At 44.2% G+C, this 25623-nt stretch overlaps 1 protein-coding gene across 1 annotated transcript in view; it reads left to right on the plus strand.

Moving 5' to 3' along the window:
* PAPPA (pappalysin 1) overlaps positions 1-25623 on the plus strand; it is a 170444-nt gene that overhangs the window by 50506 nt on the left and 94315 nt on the right. Inside the window, exons 3-7 of the mRNA XM_042830695.1 lie at positions 1225-1370; positions 5529-5822; positions 9613-9805; positions 15680-15801; positions 21107-21614. Coding sequence (XP_042686629.1) covers positions 1225-1370; positions 5529-5822; positions 9613-9805; positions 15680-15801; positions 21107-21614 — 1263 coding nt within the window. The remainder of the gene's footprint in view (positions 1-1224; positions 1371-5528; positions 5823-9612; positions 9806-15679; positions 15802-21106; positions 21615-25623) is intronic.

Consider the following 25623-nt stretch of genomic DNA (forward strand, 5'->3'; position numbering starts at 1 on the left):
GGAAACATACCCTTCCATCGGTGTCCCCAAAGAGTACGTCTTCCTCCATGAGTCAGTGAGGGCCTGGGGACACCCAGCCATGAGCTATTTTGGAGACAGTGACTTCAGCAAGTGGCAGGGGAAGCTATTGTGGAAATAAGAATGTGTTTTCCATTGGGGAGTCCTCCAGGGAAGGACAGAAAGATCCTGGTGCTGAGCCAACTCCCCTGGTTGTTTTTTTTTTCATCCCTCTGGGAGCGAAAGCCTTGTAAGATATGCAAGGAGCCCTGCTTACCGAATGGGAGCGCGTTTGGTTTGTGAACCTGTGTGGATTTATACATATCACATAGATATGGAAACGGGGTTTAAGCAAGAAGGAATCAACTGCTCAGGACCATAACGGTGTCCTTCCTAACATGCCGGCCAACCATGTTTGACTCGGTGTGCCCTGCCCTTCCAATATTCCTACCTGTCAGGTGGAGACAGCAGAACTCACCCATGTTTTAGGTCTCGTGTTAGCACAGCACTCAGTGTCAAGAGGCGATGTGAGCTGGAGACGAGGAACAGATGGATTTCATCTTACGCTGCAGCTCTGCTCTGAGTTAGAGCGTGACGGTGCCACTGGCACCAGCGTGGCACCAGGGATGCACTCGGGCAGTTCCTCCCGTGTTCTGGTATCAACAAAATCTACTTCTTTCAAGAGGTTCCAAAAGGAACCTGGAAATAGCAATTCCCAACCAACCAACCCGTGTCAGGGCTAGGCAGAGTGCATCTCAGCAGGAATAATGCCACTGGTGTCACAGGAGTAATGCTGGGAGCTGGTGCCAGGCTGAAGGCGTGGAGCTTCGTGTGGGGGAGAATAGCAGTTTAGAGCACCAAACAGCTTAGAAAAAACGTGCAAGGTAACTGCTGATATGGGAAGATTTACTGGCCATAGTACACGGTTAATTACATTCATAATAAAAAGATTCCTATACTTATCTTGGGAATATAGACAGCTTTATGTATTTACCTTGGGTTTTGTAGCCATAGTTAAGAAATGGCTGGAAGTCCTCAGATGAGATTCACTGCATGAATGTGAAGTAATTGAAATTTGGGAGTGTGTTATTAAAATATTTCAGGTGACTGATACGCAGGATATTGTAAGATCTTTGCTTGGATTGCAGTACTTCAATACTTTGTTGCTTTTTGTGCCACTTTTAGAAAAAAAGTGGAATTTTCCCTTTTTTTTCTTTTTTTTAATAGAGCATACTTAGATGTCAATGAACTGAAGAACATCCTCAAACTGGATGGATCCACACACCTCAACATCTTCTTTGCCAACTCCTCTGAGGAAGAGCTGGCTGGAGTGGCAACTTGGCCCTGGGACAAGGAGGCCTTGATGCATCTAGGTGAGTGATAAAGATGTTTCTCTTTTGTAAAGCATTCTTTTGAGGCGCTAAGAAGGCAAGACAAATATGCACTAAGCTCTGGTCTGATTTCTTATCATTCCTCTAACATATAGTCAGGGGAAAAAAAGTATTTCATGATTCCCAGATACTGGCTCACAACCAGGAAAATATTAGGTTATAAACCCAAAGCATATTATGGTATTTGTAGATGATGTCAATCTGAAAGTATTTCACCTTTTAAGTGAAGCTACTTTACAGGGCATTTGCTCCATGAGAGCACTTTGCAAAGAGGGCTGGGGGAGATAGGTGAGGGAATGCTAGACAGACATGAATGTTTAACCTTAACCTGTTACGTTATGATCCCAAGTTCGTTACTAAGCGAGCATCCAATTAATTTTCTTCACAGATGACATTTTGTTGCTTTTTTTTTCCACCACCGTGCAAAAGAACAAACTGCCGAGAGATTGTATTTCTGATGTTTGTTTGAGTGGAACGGGGAAGAGTTTGCTGCCCTGCAGATGGGCCTGCACACTTTGTAGCAGATACTTTCTCCAGCCTGGCCAGGCCTCCCTAGGCAGATGAAGCCCAATTTCAGCCATGTTCATTCAGCCTTTATAGAGGCTGCTTCAGTCATCTTTTGTTTTCATTATCTAAGCCCACAGTGAGCAAAACAAAGATGGGCAACATAAAGCCCAGAAGAAGACAGCAAATACGGTTTTTATTACTCTGAAGCATACTAAACATACATCCAATAAGAGCTGAACTACAACTTCACTGTACTCAGAACTGCATTACTTCAGACACTGATGTTAACACTTATCTGTAGTGACCCATCTCTGTGACTGAGAGGGACCGTGGTCAGAGCAAGCAGCAGGAGCTGGCTGCCCTACTGCAATTGCCAGTGTTTCACTATGACATCCAGCTCTGCAGCTGCTCGGAAGCAGTGTGAGTGTTCCTCCCCACGAACCAGCACTGACACACATCCAGACATCACCTCCTTCTGAGCAAGGCTGGAAGTGAAGCCACTTCCACTGACTTGCCTCCAGCCCTATCTCTGTGGGCTCTGGCTGGGAGCACCCAAAACAGAGGGAGATGGGAATGTCTGCTGGTGAGCCTTCCCCCCGGCTACATCTTTTGGCAAAAACAAAGAAATTGTTAACCCCCAGGCTCCACCGTTCCCCATGCTGCTGAGATTTCTCTTTTTGCAGTACTACAATCCCATAGTCCTTCATCAGCCCGCAGCAGTTCTGTTTGATGTTAGGAAACACCACCCCTAATGTTACTGCTGGAGTGAAATAAGGCTGGCGTAGATCTGCCCCTAAATGAGTATTTTCATAGTTTCCCTTGGTGTTGCCATGGGAGGGAGCAGAGAACAGGGAAAGAGCTCCAGAAGGCAGAGAAGAACCTTCTGCAAGAGGGCTGGGGCTTGCCCAAAGCCCTGATGGGTTCCTCTGTCACTTCATTAAGCTAATTGCTAACATCATGCCTGAGCAAAACAATTTAAATGCAGCTCCTACAGTGTATTGGCAGAATCCATTGACGAAAAAAGAGATCATACCAAAAAGAAAAAGAAAGAAAGGAAGACATAGCCAACAGTTTAAAGTTAACTTGCAGTGGAAAAAAAGTAAAAATAAATAAATAATGGCCATAATTTCCTGTCATAATAGCCCTCCCAGACCTGTGCTTGGTCTGTAAGAATTCATCTTTAATCTTTTTTACTCTCTTCTATAAATCCAATATGTACTTAATAAAAAATATGAAATATGTCCTGTGGTGCAGATCTAAAGGCTGGGATAGAGATTGTCTGGGTGCAGGAGTTTATCTTTTCTGTAAAACTGCAATTGATTTAGATTCTTGACAGCTGTGAAAAATATAAATTTTCAACAAAGGCAAAAATAAAATCTCCCTCTCCAGCTGCCTCAGGGCTGCCCAATGCCAGAACCATTTGGCCAGCCTCTATTATGAAGGCTGGGGAATTTCACCAATACTCCCACCATTTAAAAACAAGCTCTGGAAGTACCTTTGAGAAAGAGAACAACCAAACAACGTGCCAAGATTCCTTCTGAGTGTGAATGGATCCAGCTAAGTGGAACCCAAGCACTGGAGGGATCAGAATATGTGTTGTATAAAGGGGGAGAGAAGGATGCCAGGAGCACGGTGATGGCAGTAGCTGCGTACTTCTGTGCACACCAGGCTTGTGGAGAACTAGCGTAAGGACCAGCTCAGGGTTGTGGAAGGGATGTGCAGACTCTGAACATGCCATAATAGGCATGATGTTGCAGTATGATGCATTTTATTCGCTCTTTAGTGTTTATACTTAACTTTGCTATTGAGTTATTTGTGCTAAATATGTATTTATGCATGCACATGTAGCTCCACTGTGTGCATACATTCACATCTGCCAATGCACAAAGTGAAAGTCTTTTTTTCTCTCTCTATTTGTGCATATACCTTTGCAAGACAAATAAAGTGGTCCTCCTTCTCTTCAACACTGATACCACGAAAGCTGGAGCACTGCATTGTATCTGGGCACTGTATTTGGAGGAAAACGTGAGACAACTGGGTAAACAAAAGAATGGTCAGGGAGGTCTAGAAGAAGAATTGAGCTGCATGGGAATGTTGAATGGATTATGGCTATTCATACTAAAGGAAAAAAGCCTGAAGTTGGGATGATAGTAATTGCATAAAAGCTGATGAAAGGAGAGGAGAATCTTCTGTTCCTTGAGTCTGTATGAGGCAGGACTTCAAGTAATGAACTTAAATTGCCAAAAAAATCAGTTCAGATTAGGTGTGAGTTAAATCCTTGCAGCCATGATGATTGCTGAAGTTGATTGCCAGGGTGGTCACATCATTGGAGTTGTAAGGAGACATCAGTCCTATGGGTGTGAGGGATGGTATGGATGTAACTGGTCCCATGTTGTTCTGAGAACTTTTTGAGATCTTCTCAGTCTTATTTCCCTGTAATTCCATGGTGTTACAGCAAAAGTCTCCAAGCAGATGAGAATGAACAGCTTATGGTGCATCAGAAACCTGGTGACCTCATCTTCCCTATGCTGCAGTCACTGATAAAACTCCTCCTGTCAAAGTCTGTTCCCTCCTTATTGTCACTGATTTATTAGTGTAACATATCCAAGATTTATTTTCCCACTATTACTTTTTCAAAGCGAACTCCCATTCTCATGGAAGGTAATATATACAAAGAGTTTTAAATAAAAGGCTTGGAAAAGTTGAGGTCAACAAGCTAAATAAAGAAAATTTGATGCATGTCATAAATCCAAAGGTACATCTAGCTGAGCTAAAAATATAATGCTTATGATTAATTCAATAAATTGTCAAGCCTCACAAATTTACTATTTGCTCATCTACCCACCCCATAATTCACACAACAACAACAAAATCACCACTGCTTCTCTTTGCACATGTTTAACAGCCACGCAGTTCTTTCAGAATTATCACGTTCCAGGATTTAAAATTTTTTTCACACATTAGACTTATGCATATTCATCAGTGGACTGTGTGGCTCCGACCAAACGAGGCTCATCTGAGTATCTGAGCAGTGTATGTCTCACTGTTACTGCAAAACTGTCTACGGGATCAGAGCACACCCCACAGATACCTCCCTCTTTCCAGCAGTGAGCGCATTCCACTTTCTTCACCCAGCTATTAGTTTGCAAATATCAGTGCAACCTACTGCAATTTTTAGTGTGTTTAGCTGTGTTATATTTTTACCCTGTGGAATAATGAACTGAGGGCTCCAGGTATGTTTTGTTTGACTCCTGGTGTGAAATTCATTGCTTATGCTTGTCTGGGCAAAATCATTCCTTCTAAGCACATGAAATGATCTGAAATTGCACAGTATGAGATAATTGCATGTAGGATGTTTTTTCTGAGCTAAAAACACACAAACCAAATTAAGCATATTCAGTGGAAAGACCAGTTGTCACTGTGGCTTTGGTGCTGTGGGACTTTGTCCCATGGTTTCTCAACCTTAGGAGTCCCACATCACGGTGAGCTTAGACCATGCTGTGCGTGTGATGTGTCCAGCTGTGCAAAGTCAGTCTGCGTTATGGAGGATCCAACGAACAGCTGCTGGATCTTTCTCTCGCTGTTCTGAGGAAGGCAGATAAACGTAGAAGCTCTTTTCTTTTCCCCTTGCAGGTGGCATTGTGCTGAATCCTTCCTTCTACGGCATTCCTGGCCACACGCACACAATGATCCACGAAATTGGGCACAGCCTGGGGCTCTACCACGTCTTCCGGGGGATCTCAGAGATCCTGTCCTGCAGTGATCCATGCATGGAAACAGAGCCCTCCTTCGAGACCGGGGACCTCTGCAGAGACACCAACCCTGCTCCTAAGCACAAGCAGTGTGGGGATCCCGGACCTGGCAATGACACGTGTGGCTTTCACAGTTTCTTAAACACACCGTTCAGTAACTTCATGAGCTATGCAGGTACCTGGGCTTCCTTGGTTTGTTGCTGGGGTCTGTGGTTGGCTGGGAGTAGAGAGCAGCAAGGTTATCTCTGATTTCTGCAGTGCATTTCACATGGGGCTTTATGCTGGTTGCATCGTGTCTAGATTTAGACCTGACAGTTCTAGGGCCAATCTTGATGGAGACTAAATTCGATGGCCTCAAGAATTCCTTCCACATCTCCTGTTTTTCCCAAATTTCCCAAACTGTACATAGTTTTGTGTGGTGATTGGGTAGGTCATCACATGGGGGAGGAAAGAAACGAGTCGAGCATTAAAAAAACAGCACCTAAAAGCTCTTCAGCAAATCTGACACTCTATTTGACTGAGAGCTGGATGTCTGATCTAGGAATTCTTCTCTGAAAAACTCAAGTTCAGAGATTGTTTACACTCTCTCCAGGAGATAGCAAATGTCAGATGAATATTGACACCACCAAAGCTGTGGGATGTAGCTGTGATAGGCATCTAATGAGGCACGGCTCACGCCTCTGTGCAGCCGTTCAAATATCATGTTTGCTGTTTGATTTAGACTCTGCCTTTCAGCTACAGTCATTCCCATCAGCAGCTGCATGTGAATGCTCAGGTAGCACCTGGATCAGGAGTGTTCCTGTGGTCAGGGGCTCTCGGCACATTGTGCTGCTTTGTGCTGGGAGTGCCGCTTCTTGATCCGCTCCTGGAAGTTCAAGGGGAGGTGAAGGATGCTCTGTTGTTCCTCAGAAGGAGCAGAGGATGCCTGGGCTTGCGTTTTCTTATTTCAGGCCTTGGGGTCTAGCAGTGCTGAAGGTCTGTGGCAGCACGTTAGCAGCATCCACAGCACTTCAAAGATGACCAATACAAGCAGAGGCACTGAAGGGCACCTTAACAGTACAGGCAGAAACACAGATCGCCCACTCCAAAGGTTATAAGAGTGCTTGTTCTGTAATAAAACTGTAGGAAAGCAAAATGTTTAATGTCATCTGGTGCATGGACTGAAATGATTTATAACATAAATGCTTTCATGCCCTTCGTGGCACTAGCTAAAAGTGGTGCTTAGTTTCCTCTTTATTTTTCTATTCATTTAGAGGGTGTTTTCAGGGGCAACATACAAGCAGTGAGTCAGGTCCTAAATGTTGTTATGCATTTCTGTACATGTGGTAAGGCAGAAAGCCTTTATATCTCAAGCAATCTTCTATCTGTTCCACGCAAATAAGTCAGTAACACTTTGGATTTACAAAATCCCTCCGCCAAATCTGCTCGTGGGTACACGAAGAGGGGTGATGAATGCATGTTTCAAAACCCTGAGGTCTCATCTTCTGAAGAGAACTTGCACTGCCAGCCGTGTCAAGAGATGAGACAGAGCACAGCGATATCTATCTGCTGTTGGGAGCTACGTGTGTGCTGGTGTTCTGAGCAGAACCCTTTTTTTTTCCTTGAAAAATTAAGTGAAGCGACATGATAGGTATCTCTAGAGCTCATGCATGAATCTGTTTGCTTTTCTGTTGTTGCCAGCGGAATAAAAATCATATCAGGATATTAAATCACTGTGGAAATACCTTTGAAACATGTTGGTTGAGGTCACGCAGCCCTAAACATTGCCTTGCCTTTTTCTCTTGCTGCCTGCATGCAATTGTATCACATAGTGCTTGTCTATCTATCATCTATCTGTCCAGTCACTCCAACTTTTTAGTGAAGCAGCAAACAAAACTTGACTTCTCATCCCCCAAAACACCAACTTACAAAATCTAGAACATCAAGAAGTGTGAGGAATGCTTTTATTATTTTAAACATCCAACTAGCTGTGGTGCTCCTAGGTAAAAATATAGGTTAATCTTTTAGACCACTCTCCACAAAGTCAGCGGGAATTCTACCTCTGAATTCTGTTGGAATAATCATCCCAGCAAAGTGCCTTCTGAATTCTGAAAGAACTGCGTGCAAAGTGCATTGAATTTCTCTAATTATAATTATATTTGAGGCTCTTCAGCCCTTCTTGAAATTGAGTGATCAAGTGAAACATCTCTGCCCTCGCCTTCTCCCTCCCCCAGGACACAGCCTGTGCTGCTGTTTAAACAGATTGAAAATGCAGGTCATCTTTCTCCTGTGCCATTGTCTCACTGCTTTGTCCTATATATGTTTTATTGTTCCTTTATGATGGCTATTAAGGGCCTTTTGTCTCCTTCTGGGCTTCCGTGAAGAGTATTTATGGCTTTTACAGCATGCTCAGGGATAGACCATGGGCAGTTATTGAGGATATGTAGAGATGTCATATTAAAGCTGCTTTTTGCATAACCACGGGGATTTGTGGAGGCTCTCAGGCTGGTGATGCCTGTCAGCCTGCTGTGCCTGTCTGGGCAGGGGAGGGTCCCTGTATCAGGAGGGAGAGATGAGGATGTGTAATCGGAGGTGTCCTGATGGGACCAGAAGCAGCAGGGCTGCACTTGGGTCTGGAGTCTGAGCAGGGATCCCAACCAGAGCCGACTCCTTTTCCTTGTGGTTCAGGGAAGATGCGGTAAGGTTTTAATTTAGCCACCAGATTCACACTTCTCTTCAGAACACATTCATATTCTGTGAGTTTCGCAGGGCACGGACTCGAAGACACGAGAGCATCTCGTAATGCTGTTACAATATCAAACTGCCAACTTGCGTGCACGCAGGCGATGCTCCAAACAGCCTTTGGTGACCTGCATCTTCTCCAAGAAGTGTATTACGTGACCTGTGCAAAACTGTCATTGTTTGTATTGTGGCAGCATGCAGAGGTCCCATCTGGGCCTGAGATTTACTGGGCTGGGAGCTCTGCAGTCATACGTGAAGAAACACTCAGGGCTTTCAAGAGCTATTCATGTGATGAGAAGAGTGGCAGGAAAACGGTTGAAGTGCCAGCACCAAGGTCTTCAGCACAGCTTTTCTGGGTGTTTGCACAATGCAGTTACTCTTTCTGTGATCTGCCCAATGGAGGATTGGTAATTTTCTGCTTCTCCAGGGCATTGCAGTTGTTAAACTGTACGATGTTCAGATAGTACCAGGCGTGTTCTTGTTGCCAAATCGTGTTTGTGAAATGCAGATGAAATAAGACATGAGAAATGGGTATTTATGGGAAATTATCCAGCAAATTATTTCTCCATGCTGAATGAAAAAGATACTTGACATATCAAAAATGTTTCTGAAAAGTTCAGAGAGATGAGAATCTTACTGATGGGGGAAGGTTGTGGTACAAATAAAGCTATTCTGCTGCCCCAAAAATATCCATTTTTAATCAGTATAAACTACTTTTTAAAGCTGGTCTTTCAGAACGTTTTCCTTTGCTCATTAGAAAATATAAGAACTTGTAAAAGCTATTCAACTATTTTTTAAATTTGGATTTCTTTAAATTAAGAAAACTGTCACGCTGCATTGCACACAGTTTACATAGCTGCCAGTCAGTGCTTTATCCTAACTTGCTATCCTTTGTCCTCCTGTATCCTCTCGGTGATGTTTTCCCAGGCACAAAGTTCTTCCAAATCCAGTGGTGCTGCACGGTGCCTTCACCTCCGCCCTGGTCCTGGGATGGCCTCTGGGTGCTTCACGCATATCCCAGTTCAGAGGGATGGAACGTGTATTTATTTATTTGTTTCCCCCATTTACCTTTTTTCCTTCCACCCACCTCCACAAGTGGTGTCTGCGTTAATTTCTTCGCAGACCATTAACTTCTGAGGGCTGTGAGATCCCATCCTGTGCCATGCAAGAGCTCCCCTTCACCAGCTTGTAATCCTCCCACTGTCAGTCCCATGCAGCTGATGTGGTTCCTGCTTCTGTTTCAGACGATGACTGCACCGACTCCTTCACACCCAACCAAGTGGCCAGGATGCACTGCTACTTGGACCTGGTCTATCAGAGCTGGCAGCCAGCAAAGAAACCGGCTCCTGTCGCCATCGCCCCCCAGATCGTGGCTCGGACCCCCACCTCTGTCACCCTGGAGTGGTTTCCACCCATCGATGGGCACTTCTTTGAAAGGTGACCACGCGCTGCTCGGTTCTCTTGTGCTCACTTGGGTGGGCAGGGGATCGGTAAGCAGCCTCAACATGAGCTGCACTCAGCCTGGGCTGAGGCTCCTTCCTAAATTGGTTCGTATTGAGGGGATTATTGATCTGTTTTCTGCTCTTCCCTCCTCAGCCTGTAGCACTCTGTTGAGAGTCATTGATTTGCCATATAAAGGGCAAATCTTTTTCCGTATGCCACGGGAGGAATTTTCAATCAGCAGTTCTGGCTTTGTGATTCCTGCTTATTGCTGCTCACAAATACCTGTTGGCTCCAGCTCTGCCCACACATTCCCCCTCCTATTGCATGTTTCCTTTGCAAGGTCATGGGGAATCTTGTTCCTCCCCCCGTGGCAGCACAGGGCTCGTGGGCAGTGGTGGTTCCCAAGGGGAGGAGGTGGCAGCACCCGGCACAGAGCTTGGATGGGCTGCAGGAGAACTTCCTTAATAACTGACCTCACATTGTCATTAGCTCATGTCTGTGCTTGCATTTCCTCTCCCCTTCTTGCTTTAATACTTTACAGAAAACAAACTTTGAGTGTCCTTCAGGACTGGAGCAGTATGTATTGCAGGAGGCTAAATTTACAGGCATATTAGCACCCAAAGAGCTGCCTCAGCACTGCTTTGTTCAGTGAGAGCACCTTGAAAGCCACCGTCTTCAGCATGGAAGAAACTCCTTCCAGCACTGTAAGGACAGTGTGGCCATTTCAGTGTCCAGCTTGCACTTAATTTGAGTGCTCAGAGATGTTCCCTTTTTATTGCAGGTTAATATGGGGAAGAGGGGAATCAAATTATATTAGAAGTTGATGAAGAAAGACAGGACTCGTGCTGTTTTAATTTCAGTTTTGCAACTGAATCCATTTATTCCCTACGTGTGAAAAGGACTTATGTGAAGTTTTGAGAATTAATTTGGAATTTTTTGGCCCATAATCGTTTTTAGGTAAATTAAGTTTCTCCAATTTAATTTAGATTTCAGAAGATACTGTCTGTGCGTTAAATAAATACCATCTGCCTCTTAAAACACACTGGTACAGAGTTAATTGTTATGTAACCAAATATGCCTTTATTACATATTTCTTATAACTCGATCAATATGTTCTTAATAACTCTTAGTTAGTTGCTTCTTAAATGACATACAGTGAATCGCTTGCTAAATCTAAAATTTCATAACAGAGTTATGTTAAATAGTGATTTCTAGAAAAAATATCCTTTGGGTTTTGAAATGTGTGCGCCCCGTTTTAGTGAGGAGATTTAAAGAGGCAGTTGCAAATGCAAACACAAGGCCAGTTCCATTCTGAAAGGAGATTCCCACTTCTAATGAATGTGGAGATGTTGCTGTGACTGTTTTAAAACTTGACTGACATGGATCAGTGAGCCTAGATAGATCAATAGGCAGAGCATGTATAGATACAGTAGGTCAGTGAGCATGCCTATGGCAGCCCATACTCCTGATGTGTTAATCAAAACAAGTTTGATAGTAGTGTTGTGGGGACAAACTTTGGAAGCTTTCAGTGCCCATGTGTCCAGCACTGCTTTCTTAGGGATGCTTGCCTCTGTCAGCTCCTAAAATGAGGTCACTGTGCAAGACGTGTAGGAGGTAAAATTGGCCAAGTATAATCTTATCTGTGTGTGGGAATACTGTAAATCTTTGCAGATATTTTTACACAAAGTGCAGACCATGGCCCACATTTTACTTGCCTCACTTGAATGAATAAACTCATTCACTTCAATGGCACTATTCATGTAAAAAACAGAAGACTGATACTCAACTGCTGAGTGCCTTGAGCCTGGTTTCTAATGCACGGAGGCCCCTTCCATGCTGTTTTGACAGTGTAAAAAGGCCTTAAAAGGATGAATGGTTCTGGCTACATTAGCAAGCATTGTGGCTCAATATAATTAGATCTCTAGTGCAAAACATTTGTTAATGAAGACCTGCCATTGGCACTGCAGGGGTGTCGGGGCGCTTGCTGCAGGCTGGTGCATGGCTGGGACGTTGGTGGTGCTGGGGCACATCAGTGTGGTCCTGAGGCACAGCTTCCTCTCTGTCTGCAGGCTCTTCCCTGCTCAGATGCAACTGATGTGTCACAGGTGCTGCAGCTTTTGGTGCTTTTCTCTCAATGCCTTGGTTCTAGAAATTGCTTGGTTAGTGCTGTGAGTCTGAGCACAGAGTGCAGTGCTGACTCACTGTTGTGGATGTGTGGTGGCTCCCATGTCACAGAATCACAGAATCATTAAGTTGGAAAAGACCACTGAGGCCATCTAGTCCATCCAGCCAGCCATGTCTTCACACCTTGGCGAGTGTAGCTGCACAAGCTGAGCAGAAATTGAAGTCTTTCTGACAGACCCTCCTCACCTCCGTACTGTAAGCCATTGATGGACACTGTGTTACTCCATAGAGTCATTTACCTGCACATAAATTTGCCCATACGTGTTTGGCCCTAAACTCTAGCAGCTAGTTGAGCTTCTGGCCATCTCTAATTACCAAATATATAAGAACCCAGCATTTCTTCTTGCAGCTGCTATACATGGGGTTGCAATACTTGTCCTTCTCCATGTTACTTCAAAAACAAACAAACAAACAAACAACCATGAGAATGTGGCATGCGCATATAATAATGTCTAATAATAAAATAATAACAGAGCCAACAAAACAAGGGAAAACAAGCGAGAAGAAGAAAACTCTATTCATTTCCTGACTGCATCTATGAGATGCCTTCATCTGCTGTCGCTAAGCATCCATTCATGCTCCTCCTGTTTGATATGCGGAGGCGGGATGTAAACAGTTATTGTCACAGAGCTCTGCAGCTAATTCTGCTTGGACAGAAAACTTTGAACGCCTCTGCTCCTCCAAGTTTTCATTGAGGTGACTGTATTAATTTCCATGCATCTGATGCTATCTCATTCTTAGCAAGTGAATATCTTGGCCAGTATGGTTCCCAGGTCTAGATGGCTGGGCTTGATAACTGCTTGCTTGAATCTTGCTGGAAAGTTTCGGTGACATCAGTGATACAAATTCCAATCAGGTTTTATACCAAGCAGGTATAATTTAGACTGGAAACAGGCATTTATTACCAAAAGGAAAGACAGATTTTTACTGGTTTTGGGTTGCCCCTAAACTGATGCCAGTACTGATGAGAATTGGTTTTCACTGGTATTCTTTATGTTTTGAATCCACTTTGCTGGGATATCATGCTGTAGGAATGAATCCCTCCTGTGCTCTAAACCTCACGAGTTGGAATTTCCCCAGTACTTGCCTTATTAGAGAACAGCAAAGTCCAGATTGTTCACTACCCTTTGCTTTCAGGAATCATGTGCCTGGTGTAGAAGGTGTCAGATATGCTATCATTCCTATTTAATGATGTTTTGAACCATTTTATGCTCATTTGGTCTTGATGTCATAGGCTTTGTAAGGTGTAAGGGTCTGGCTTAGATTTTCGTAAGCCTGTATATGCAATTCTGTAATTAGTTTTGACATCCGTAGCTGTTTGCAGGATTTATGCTCAAGAAGCTGCAGATGAAAATCTTCAACCTAGGAGTCATCCCCTGTGTAACTCCTTTCAGCCAGTGCAGTTACATCAGGGTTGAGTTTGGCTCCCAAACTGGAAAAGTAAAAAGAGAAATTTTGCTCATAGCCTTTGCCACATGATGCTCCTTGTGATTCCTCCTACCTCCAAATCCTTGCTGGTAAAAGGAAATGTTTGTCCATAAGCCTACAGTTTTTTTCCACCATGGCAGCCTGTGATGAAATTGTATAGCTGCTAATTTGAGTAGAAAGCAGTCCTAATTGTGGAAAGTTGGCTTTCAATTCTCTGTCCTCATCCAGGACTGAACAGTAATGCAGGAGTTTCTTTGTAGAGAAACTGAAAGATTATTATTGCAGGGATTTCTCTCCACTGTTGGTGGATGTGTCTGAAAAAAAAATATATATATACCACAACAAAAAACCTGCACAGTAGTGATTACGTGTTTTTATTTCTCAATCCCATTTTTTCCAGATTCTTCATTTTTTTTTAAACATATATTATTTGGGCAAGCTGAATTAGGCACTTAAACCATTGCTGAGCAGCCAATTGCGAGATGAAATTAGCAGGTAGTATCATAACAAGAATACAAGTGGGTGAAGAGAGACAGAAAAAGTGGAGACGTGATTCGCAGTGTGCCCAAATGGATTCGGTATGTCTGGTACAGAGCATGCGGGGAAGGGGAGAGCACCTTTGCTTCCTATTTCTCTGCTCTTCCCCATTGCCACACTTTATTTTTCAAGCGTTTCCAGCAGGTGCATCCCTCCCCATGATGAGCTCGGTCATTTGCTGTCTCTTGGCAGGGTGGCAGTGGGCCATACTGAAATGGATACGAGTTTTGCTACTGATTTCATTCCAAGTCCCCCCCGTTGACAATCCCTGCTTCCGCCTAATTAAGCCAGCAGAAAGCCGACTTTCACACAGATCCCTGTCAACAAATAGGAGATGCTAAGCCAGAGAGCAGCTGAGCGAGAGTTGTCCCTGGTGCCAAATGGAAACAGGGACAGCCTAGGAGAGCAGCTCCCCTGTCCCAGGGTCCTCTTCTGCCCATGGGTCACAACATGCTTTGCAAAGTGTGCTGAAATAAATCTCACTATGGGAGATGGTTGAAATTTGCATTTCTGATGGTAATAATTGATGGCTTAATCTGCACTTGGGGCATTTGGAGAGTGCACAGTATTGCTCGCCTGAAGTTTCTGTCCTTTCCTAAGTGCTTTCCTTCACTTAAGATCAAGAATTCTTTATTCCATTTTGGGTGGCATCATTCCTTAAAGCAGAACAGTGAATTGTGAATAATGAACAAGTTTAGGGGATCAATAACCACACATTCTGGGTCGTACGTTGTTCCAAATCGTGTGACTACAAAGAATGCTAGGGATGAACCGTGTGAGCCACATCCTCTGTTGATATAAATCAATTCAATGTTACAGAAGACATTAGAGCTACACCAGCTTAAACCCTCACCTTGTGAATGTGTTTGCACAAATGTTGGTGAAGCAGTGTTTAACTGGGTTTTCCTGTTTGGCAGTTTCTGCTGACAGTGCTGTAGTGGCAGTAGCTGGTGTTAGGCTTGTTGTCTAGGCGAAGCAATCTGGCACTGGGCAGCAGAGTGCCTTTCTCAGTGCCCTGTCCTGCCATCCCATGGCATGGGGCCAGGAGGGTTTCAGTTCAGAAAGAGCCATCTGCTGGTGCTGAGGATGCCAGGTACTGAATCCAGTTTCCCCCGTGGAAAGGACTGTGGGCATGTTCCTCGCTGTATAATCATGGCCTGCCCTGTTTCCAGACTTCTGGTGATCTGGGCAGTGATCCACTCCAAAAGCAGGTCCTTGCACATGGAACTGAGCCGTGCTTCTCCAAGCAGCTCTCTGATGTTTGTAGATCTGGGACTTAACTCTGTCTCTAATCAGTGGTAAGCCTAAGGCCTTTAAAGTCCTGAAGATGCTAGGAGTTCATGCAGTAAACCCATGATGGGAGTAGAAATTGGTCTGATATTTCCTGAGGCCCGTTTCTCTGCTCCAGCCTCTAAATAACACGGATTTTCTTTAGATGGATTTGTGAGGGCAAAAAAAAAACTCAACAACCTTACAGCTGAGAGTAGTTTCTAGGTTGCTATCATTTTGTATGGGATGGTGACTCACTCTGATGCCATCTTCACAGCCATTAGCACAAACCTGCCGAGCCACGGCCAGAAAACACTCTCATCCATGCTGTAAGAAAAGAGGATTAAGTGGCACTGAATTCCACATCTTACTGTTTTTAATATAGTTGAATAAGCTGCTCATTCAGCTGTTACTAAGGTGGTGTGTTTTCCTGTTTTCCTGGCCTCCTAGAGAAGTGGGATCAGCATGTGATCTGTGCGTGGAGGGAAGAGTCCTGGTGCAGTATGCCTTCAGCGCCTCGTCCCCGATGCCCTGCGATCCCTCGGGGCACTGGAGCCCACGGGAAGCAGAAGGTAAGCAAGGGGCTGGGGCAGAATTGTGGCATGGGGGAGGTCTGGCCGGAGCAAAAGGAGACCACAGAGCAGGTGGGGACCTCTGGGGAAGGGTGGCTGGTTGTACTTGAGAGTAGCAAGAAGAAAACGAGAGGATGGGTGGATGCCCTGTGTTCCTGAAGTAATACCCCCCGTGTTTTGGTCCCTGTGTCCTGACCCTGCCCATGAGTTCAGTGAATTTCGGGAGCTGAACTTGAACTTCAGAAAGCAGCAGAGTGCCAAGAAACACTGACCATTCACTTCTGCCAGATGAATTCCTCAAGGGAGCAGTTTAGTCCTTCTGCTCTGACTCCAAAAATGAAGAATTGCATGTTATTTCTTTGGGCTTGATTTCTGCTGCCTTCACTTATATTGAATTACTAACAGGCTGCACCAGCAGTCACACTGGAAGGAGCAGGGACTGCCTTTTGGGCAAGAACTCTGCAGGTGACTACATCATGTTCAGTCTAGTGCAGGGTGCTCTGCATGCTGTGCTTGTGGCTCCTCTAGAGCACATTGGAGGAAAAATGGTCTGCAGAGACAGATGTACAATACCATTAAGTTGCCATCATCAAATCTACCCCATAGAATCAAGAAGTTTGGAAAGACCACAAAGATCACCAAGTCCAACCATCAACACATCCCCACCATGCCCACTAAAGCATTTCCCTCAGTGCCACATCTATCCTTTTCCTGAGAGCACCTCCAGGGCTGGTGACCACCACCTCCCTGGGCAGCCTGTTCCAGTGCCTCACTGCTGTTTCTGAGAAGAAATTTTTCCTAATATCCAACCTGATTTTTCCTAATATCCGTACTTCCCATTGTGTACGTAGTTGGATGTAGTGGAGTGTTTCAATGTGATTATACCAGGCAGAGGTCAGTAATCACAGTTTACAGTTTGAGAAGAGCAGAATGTTAATTCAGTCTGTCCATCACAAGCTATTTCTTCAGGCACAGCACGCTCTGAGCCCAAACGTACAAGAGCTTCATTGAACACAAAGGTTCACATCTGGAATTTGCTAACTCTTAATACAGATGTTTTCTTATGTTAAGGGCTTCTCTGTCCTTCAGCTAGAATACATGGGAGTTAATCTACAAGGAAAATTATCTATTAGTTAATATGGGAATACATTTAATCTTGGCACCAAGAGTCCTGTTTACTCCTCAGGTCAGTGTGTGCAATGCATTGTTTCCCTGCTTTGTGATGGCACAAGATGTATAATCAAAGTGTTTCTTGCCCTGAATGCCCAGACCCCAGGTGGGGGCCCACTGGGGGCTGCAATTCATTCCAACCCAATAAAAATTTGGACATCCAGGGCCAAAGCTGCTGAGACCAACAGAGTGCACCTGCCCCTTGCATGGAGGTTGCAGAGGAGCCCCATCCTGGGAAGCAGTGCTCCAGCCACAGGTGTGACCTGATTGTCAAGTAAACAGAATTAGCAAAATTTGGATGGCTTGCAGTTGTAGTGCAGAGTGGAGGACTGAATTTCCACTCCGCCAACTCTTAGAAGACTTTGAAACCTGGTTTTGTTTGGAACAAAATCTGAAACTTTTGAATTTCTCCATGAAGGAAAATTAAAAACAAAAAGTGTTTGAGGCTGGCCAGAATGTTTTATTTAGCTTATGTAATTTCTCTTTCATGAACTTCAGTTCAATTATGACATTTGAAAGTGTCTCCTCTTAGTATATAATCTAGGGCAAAAGCAACTTTTAATATCAAAGTGAAAAGTGTTTGAAAGTACAAAAGCTAAATGAATTCTTCCAAAAATGTCAAAACACAATGTTCTATTATTGTTAGAACTTTCTTGCCATTTTCTTTTCCAGAGTAAAATTTTGGCCAAATAAATCCAATTTTGCGAAGTGTTTTGATTTTGAAAGAACTCTGTATTCCATTGAGATGCTCAGTTCCATCAAAATTTCTCCAACAAGCTCTGATTTGAAAACTTCTAGATCTCGCACGTCTTGCCAGCGGCATCATTCCTAGAGAAACTAAGCTTCTCTAAGATTTATTACTCAGCTGCATTTTGCATTTAATTTCCTCTTTGTACAGTGTGTTCCTGCATATTCTTAACTATGAAGGGTGAAGTCTGATCCTTATCTGTCTCATTCAATTGCTGTTTTGCCATTGCTCTGGAAAGAAAATTTGGGAATTCTATCTTTTTACTACATTAACAAGTTGTTTTTGCTTTAGGGTAGAAAATAGACCAAGTGTATGGTATTTGTTGCTCTCTAATTTTCTGTCATCTCTACCAGAGTCCCTGATGTTCAGGATTTCTATCTGTTTGCATTTGGTCTGAGTTACAGATAGCACAGTTAGGTCATTTTCTGTCATCTTCAATTGTCTATCTCTGGGTTCTCAAGCATGCAAGCATTAAATTCACTTTCTACAAATGTTCATATATGTAAATCTCCACTGGTTGAACATTTGTGGAAAGTGAGTACAAAAGAGCCGTAAGCTTGGCCAACATGAACTCATTTTAAAATCTGAGACGACACTCACGAAAAAGGACTTAAAGTACTCACAGAATCATGAAATCATTAAGGTTGGAAAAGACCATTGAAATCATCAAGTCCAACTGTTGACCACTAACCAACGTCCCATGTCATTACTCATCCAGCTTTGTACCAGCACATCACCTTTTTCAAGTGTCCCAGAAGCAGCTCTGGACCTGGTTGGTCTGACGGCGTTTTGCTGAGGTCCCATAGCACTGTTATGCTGCTCAGGTACTCGCATTGATCAGGACCACTTGTGAGCCATGACTAAAGGTTGCTTTGTCTTGATCAAATTGGAAAGGTCAGGGGTGAGTTTCTAGCTATGACAGCTCCTCTAGGGAGCTAGCAGGCTCCCTAGAGGCTGCTGGTCCCAACTCACCTCTCTGTACAAGTGCCTCACTTCTCTGTCTTCATGGCAGGACAATGAGGGGACGTGGGTCTCTGCTCCCACTTCATAATGAGGGCTTGCACCGACACACCAGGCTGAGCATATATATATTTTGAAACCTCCCTCCCCACCTCCCATCCCTGTATAACTGGAGATGGGACTTGCCACATCCTCACAAACCCCACATTCACATCTTACTTGTGTTTGGCCAGATGGGAGGCCATACAAAATGTCATCTGACGATTGATCTTGCTCATGTTCTCATAAGCTAAAGGGTTTTTAGAACCTGAGAACACAAGCATACGATGTCCAATCCATCATTTCTTTTTATATATAATTATTTGTAATTTTCATAGTATGCACCCGTGTCTGGAAACCTAGGTACATGGAGTACAGTTTTGATGCTGTTCCACAATTGAACAAACATTTCAATTCTGAGTGTCTATAATCTTTAAGAAAGGGACTATTTATTTCAACTTTTTTTGGTTTTTAATTTCAATTTTTTTTTATTTCAACTTCAGTACTTCATTTCAGTTTTCAGTCCATGCCAGACTATGGTCAAGCTTCCATTCTTGCCAGGCAGAGCTGTTCTTACTCAGTAGGCAGCAATGATCCACTTTCAGCTCCCTGCAGTGCACACTGAGTTTGACTTAGCTGAACACAGAGGGTCTCTTCCTGTTCTACCAAAGTATGTAGGTTTATTCTCTACTTAAGTCTTACAGAGATTTTGAACAGGCAGAGGTGAATTTGCAGGAACCCAAGGGGAGCAACATCAAGGCTGCGAGCCATTAATCCACTCCATTTTCCTATTGGCAAGATGCTAGCATTAATGCAACTCTTTCAAAGCACATGAGATACTGGGGTTAAAACTCTCCTTCTTCGGGCTGCAGTTAGAGGCTCACTGTGAATGTTGGAACACCATTTGTTGGCCAGCCAAGCACATGTGGATGGCAGCAAGCACTGTGGGATGATGTGGCTTGAGTGGGGTTCTCTCTGCTCACAGGGATTACACTCTTAGTCCTTGTGAGCTTGGCAGAAGGAACGTCTGAGGGTGTTCACTGGAATTCTGGCTTCCTGCATGGTGGATGGATGCTCTGGTCTGCCAGGTGCTGGGTTAGTGGCAGTGCTTTGTGCCATGTGAGGAGCAGGGGAGAGCTTAGGGGCAGAACATTGTGTTGGTTTTCTGAGAGGACTGCTGAGATACAGGGAAATCTTTCTGTGTCTGGATTCATTTGGTATGAACAGGAGAACTCCCTGGGCTGTGTATCTTTGGCAGAAAAGGCACATTTCTATCACTTCATTGGATCACAGACAGTAAGAATAACCTTCACACGTTGCCCTTTTCTCTTTAAATTAGCAGTGATGTCCTGTTTGTCTGTGTTTGCCCAGTGCTTTATCTCACTTTCTTCCTCAGTTGCCAACAGCTGTGCTCTCCCTCTCTCATTTTCTCTTTCCATCTGCATTTTTCTCCTCTTGTTACCTTTATCTTTTCTTTTTCCTCTCTTCTTTCCTGTACTTTGTCTTCTCTCTGTTCTGCTTGCTCCCTCTTTGTTTGATCATTTGGGAAGGAAGAGGGAATTTATAGCACTCACTGGATTCTGTTACCAACTGTTCCACCCATCTGACCTCTCTGGATCTTGCAGTCCACGATTCTGTGCCAAATTGTAATGTTACCATTGTATTTGGGATCCCAGCAAGCACTGTGGCTTTCATTAGTCCTTGGTAATACCTCCCATGAAGCTGAACATAGCCAGTGGTGAGACATGTAAAAGTGCCTGTTGTTTCATCATGACAAGTGCAGAGAGCCAACTCAAACCTGTGCTCAGTGTGCTTCCAAAAAAGGGATCTTACACAGTGTACAAGATGAGCCTGTAAAGACGTAGGAGTGAGCTGAGTATTTTGCTGCCCCACAGCACAATGTAATGACTTCATGGAACCAGCAGAAGCTCTTGCCTTTGTCTTTGCTGAAGACAAGAGGAAAATATGATATTTTAGATTACAGAGATGTAAGAGGAACACTAGAGTGAAATGAAAGCAAAGTGAGTCTGTTTATCAAATGAAGTACCAAGTGGAAAGGATAGAAAATATCACTGTTTGGCACTGTTTGGCACAGGGGAATGTACCACAAATAGGAAGTGTGGGACCAGGCACACTGTCATGGTGTGTGCTGTGTGGTGTCTGCTCCATCTGGGTGCTTTAGGTGGGTTTGTGTCTCACCCAGCCATGAGACACAGGCATTAAACTCCATTCCATGCTGGCCATGCCTGTTCTGCCCAGACAAGTAATGAGCTCCCTGTAGAGATATGTTTACCTGCCACCAGTTTCTCTTTCAGTGCTGTTGCCAATGATAAGCCATGTTCTCTGCTTTCTTTTATGCACTTTCTTTGTTTCATTCCTTCTTTCCAGGGCACCCTGACGTTGAACAGCCTTGTAAATCCAGCGTCCGGACGTGGAGCCCCAACTCAGCTGTCAACCAGCACACGGTGCCCCCCGCCTGCCCCGAGCCCCAGGGCTGCTACCTGCAGCTGGAGTTCCGCTACCCCCTGACTCCAGAGTCCCTCACAGTGTGGGTGACATTTGTTTCCCCTGACTGGGACTCCAGCGGAGCGGTGAATGACGTCAAGTTGCTCACTGTCAGTGGGAAGAACATCTCACTTGGGCCGCAGAATGTCTTCTGTGACATCCCTCTGACCATCAAACTGGACGCAGGACAGGTGGGCGACGAGGTGTACGGCATCCAGATCTACACTCTGGATGAGCACTTGGAAATTGATGCTGCCATGCTGAGCTCCATCCCCCACAGCACGCTGTGCACAGACTGCAAACCCATCCAATACAAAGTGGTTCGAGATCCTCCTTTCCAGTCCGGGTCTCCCGTTGTCATCTCGAACCTCAGCAGAAGATTCGTTGACATGTAAGTACTGCTTTGCAGAGACGCCTGCAGATTATAGCCTCTTCTCAACCTGCTGATGTCTGGTATTGCCGTTGGGCACTGGACTTTTAAACTAGGTAGATGTATCAGTTAGCACCAAGAGAGGATGTTCTCTTCCTTTCTGGAATTTAGGAGCATTACAGTCAGGGGAAATCACCTGCTGGTCATGCAGAAACATGAAATTCCATCTTCCTTTAAGCTGAAAGGATATTGCAAACTAGTTGAGCTTTGATAAGTTTAAGATAACCTGAGGGAGGACCTCAGCAGTATCATGGTCACCATTTCCTTAGAAATTTTTTCACAGTAGTATTTTGGTGAAGGAGGCAGCATTGCTTTCAGTGCCAGAGCATCGTAACTTCTAATTAGTTGCTAGAGAGAGAAGGCAGAAAGTAGAATTGCGTGTTCAGGTATGTAAATGTGTTTTCAGCTGCTTTCATTTTCTCCTTTCATGTGTCACTGACACAGGCTGTATTGCACAGTAAACACATCATACGTGCCAGTTTGTTGTAGGGAGTGAATTTCATCTTAGCTGCAGTTATGCTCATCTGTGAAGGAATGTATGATTGTTGAGGAAAGCTCAACTTCAAAATATTTAATGATTTCGAGGAGATCCATGATCTACCCACAGGCATTCTCCAGAAGCAAGAAAAACATCTTTTGCATAACACGATTCCCTGGAAGTGATTCACTCATCTGTGGGAACAACATGAAGCTCTTTTGAAAATGAACACCAGATAAAAGGAAACCTGCTAAGAAAACTGCACTCTAATTTAGAAAAGATGATCTAATTAGTACAGCTAATATCAAGGAAGCATACATCATTATGGTCTTCTGAAGCATGTTTAAATATAATAAAAATGATTAATTAACAATTCAGTAATCATGAGCTACCATCCCTTTCATGGTGCAATTATGCAGCTCAGAAGATGCAAATTGTCCCTATGGGTTTAAAAATTCAAGGTAGCTAACAATAGTGAATATAAAAGCAAACCCCTGAACCTCGTGCTGAAAGTTAAGCATGTGCAGAAACGCTTTATTGGGTTGTAGCCTTGTTCCAACAACTGCTGGCACTTCACAGGAGATGAATATTGGCATATTGGAAACGTGGAAAACTGGTGAATTTTCCCATGGTTTTGCTGTGAAAGCATCTTTGCCTGAAACCTGGCCCACTCACACTGGAAAATGGGACTGGTTTGGTTTGAAATATTTGCATACCTTAGCATAAGTTCCCACAGAAGCAGGTCCAGTTTTGAGTTCATAATAAAGCGTGAAAAAAAAAAGTCCAAAACATAACTTGTATTCTGACTGCTATTTCCGTGTCTTTTGGTGTAATTTTAGGGGTGACTTCTAGCCTGTAGCCATCTGAAGTGGGAAGGTGCTCTCGCTGTTCAGTCAGTAGCCAGGGAGTAATAACAATTTTCCTGTATGGCACTGAATAAATTACACTGCATAACACTGCTGTACCTGTCTGCATGTCTCACTTAGTTATAGAGTCAGCTGAAAACCAGGCAAAAAATAGAAGGTTGTCTTTCAGCAGTCAGGAGACAGAAGCAGCTGCTGGCAAAGGCTGGCACAGCCAACCAACCAAAGCCTTTCATCTGGCCAGCTGTGAGCAGAGAGTCCTCTGAGGGTCTGCAGTGGAAATCTAGTCAGTGAGCTTTGACTTGGCACTTGGAAAGCTAAAATGCAGCCTTTAGCCACTGGGTGAGGAGCAAAGATGCATATTGCTTAGCACTTGGAGATGTTTTTTTTTTTAACGCAGGGCTCTGGCATGTGTTTGAAATCTTGAAAAGTGATTTTTTCATGTCCTGATACTCACATGTGCATAGCACTGTTTCATACCCTCCGGAGCTGAGGGGTCCTGCAGCTTCACAGCAAAGAGAAGCCGCAGCCCTTGAGCCCTGTGAGCAGGAAGATGTCTCATAAAGTCCCGGGTAGCGGTGCTGGGCAGCACTCCATACGTACATGGAAGGTAAATGCAGTATCTCACCCCTTCCTCATCTGCGTGTCTCACTCTGTATGCAGCTGGAATTCAGCATATCTGCACAACCAGACACTGCAACCCCTTTATCTCTCTGTAAGCCCCCCAGTTCCCCCTCCTTTTTATGCTTTTGCATGTTTTCCGTATTAAATAAGATGACACCCCCACATGTTCTACGGAAGGTTATTTTGAAGGCAGTCGCCTGTCTTTACTCGTGCCTCCTCTGACCTTGATCTTCACTTTCTCTTTTTCTCCCAAAGAAAATATTTGCTTGCGCTGTTATCTGTGAGCAAGATCCTTTCCCCAGGTGTGGCGATGCTGAAAGAGAAATTAATTTCTCCTACCTTCTTCCCGTCAAAGAGAGGGAACTTCTCTTTAAGTCTTTAATGGATAGCCCTTGCCTAGTCAGCATTGGGTGCTCCACAACGGAGAGGAAATAACTACAGCAGTGGAAACCTTTTATTAAGAAATGCAAAATAATGCCAGACCTTCTGTTCTCAAGCTGAATTTTAATCTCAGCTCTTGGCTCAATTGTTTCTAAGGGACAGGACCTTATCCTTGGACCTCCCAGAAACAAGGCAAGATGCTCTTGCTTCCACCGAGTGCGATTGGCCAGAATTGCTGTAATCTGCAGTACAGAATGAGGCTCGGTGCCTAGGAAGAGAGCAGAAAGCTGAATAAATCAATGGGGAAAAAAAAGGTCGGGCCAGGTGCAGCGCAGAACTGCTGAGTCGTTGCGCCGCAGTCAGCGATAAGGGCAGAGCCACATCTGCAGATCTCAAAGTCTCAGCTCACGGTTTAATCCAAAGTTTGGGTTGTGCTCTTACTGTTTTGCTTTCGCTGTTCCCAGGGAATAACCCACGAGAGAGTGGGGATGGCGATGGCGGTAATTGTTTTGCCCTCGCTTTGGCCTTGCTGTAGCGCTTTTATGCTCACATGGATGCTCTTGCAATCGTCTGTGGCAGCCACTGATGTTTGTAAGAGTTCAGTGAGAGGAGTGCCCCCAGTGGAGGCTCTCCTGAGGATGTCAGGAGGCAGCTGGACACCAGCCCTTGGGGGGCACCATGGTGGGGAGCAGCCCATGTTCCCCACCGTGCTCCAGCTCTGAACTCACCTCTCCATCATGCCAAGCCAAGAGGTGCTGAGGTTAGTTCTGGAAAGTTGGAATAACTGGGAAAGTTTCTGCGAATTGGAATTCTTTCCAACTTTTCTGCCACGGACTTCATAGGAAACCTCAGAACATGGTGGACTGTGATGGAACAGGTCATCTTTGTAACCTTCTTCTTTGTTAACCTGTAGGATTTTTCATGACAAAGACACTGACTGAAATAGCCTTAGAAAGAATCCCAGCACAAAGCCCAGCTATGAGTTTTGATTTTGCAGAGTTGAACATCACTGAGCAGCAAGTATGCTTTCCTGTGATATCTCCATCTGAGTTATTCTCACACTGACTACTGCTTTAGTACCTAAGTGACGCCTAGAGATACTGCATTCATAATTCAAAATAAAAGAAAAAGAGACCAAGAGAGAAACCTGCATTTTCTCATATACAGAATATATTTTTCTTGTCACACTTAGCTTTTTTCCACCTATTTTCTAAGGCTACGCTTTTTCTGTTCCTTGGAAATAGAGGGGACTGGTTGTCATCTATTGTTTAAGCAAGTACAGTATTTTAAAATATTATGTTAGAGTCAGGAGTTCCATTCAGTGCTAAGCTTACAAGCTCAATTTCACTTGAAGTGTTTTAACTGAGCACCTAAGAGAGTGGGATCCAGATCTCAGTAGGGCTTCTTGACTGCAAAGGATTGAGGAATTACATCATTGAGACTGCAGGTATTTGGAGAGGTTGCTTTGGTGCTGTTCATGGTTTCCTGGCATTTTGCAGGCTGTATCTGAAAGAGTTTGTTTCAAAATGTGTGTTATCAATTGCGTTTGTGTTTGTTGGTATGCAGTCAGGAAGCCATGCATGTGATTTGTTAGAAACCCCTGATGATGTGGTGTTGAAGGAGA

The sequence above is a fragment of the Centrocercus urophasianus genome, unplaced genomic scaffold, assembly GCF_019232065.1.
Source record: "Centrocercus urophasianus isolate 14NV4802_14NV808 unplaced genomic scaffold, USGS_Curo_1.0 seq_34, whole genome shotgun sequence".
Classification (NCBI taxonomy): Eukaryota; Metazoa; Chordata; class Aves; order Galliformes; family Phasianidae; genus Centrocercus; species Centrocercus urophasianus.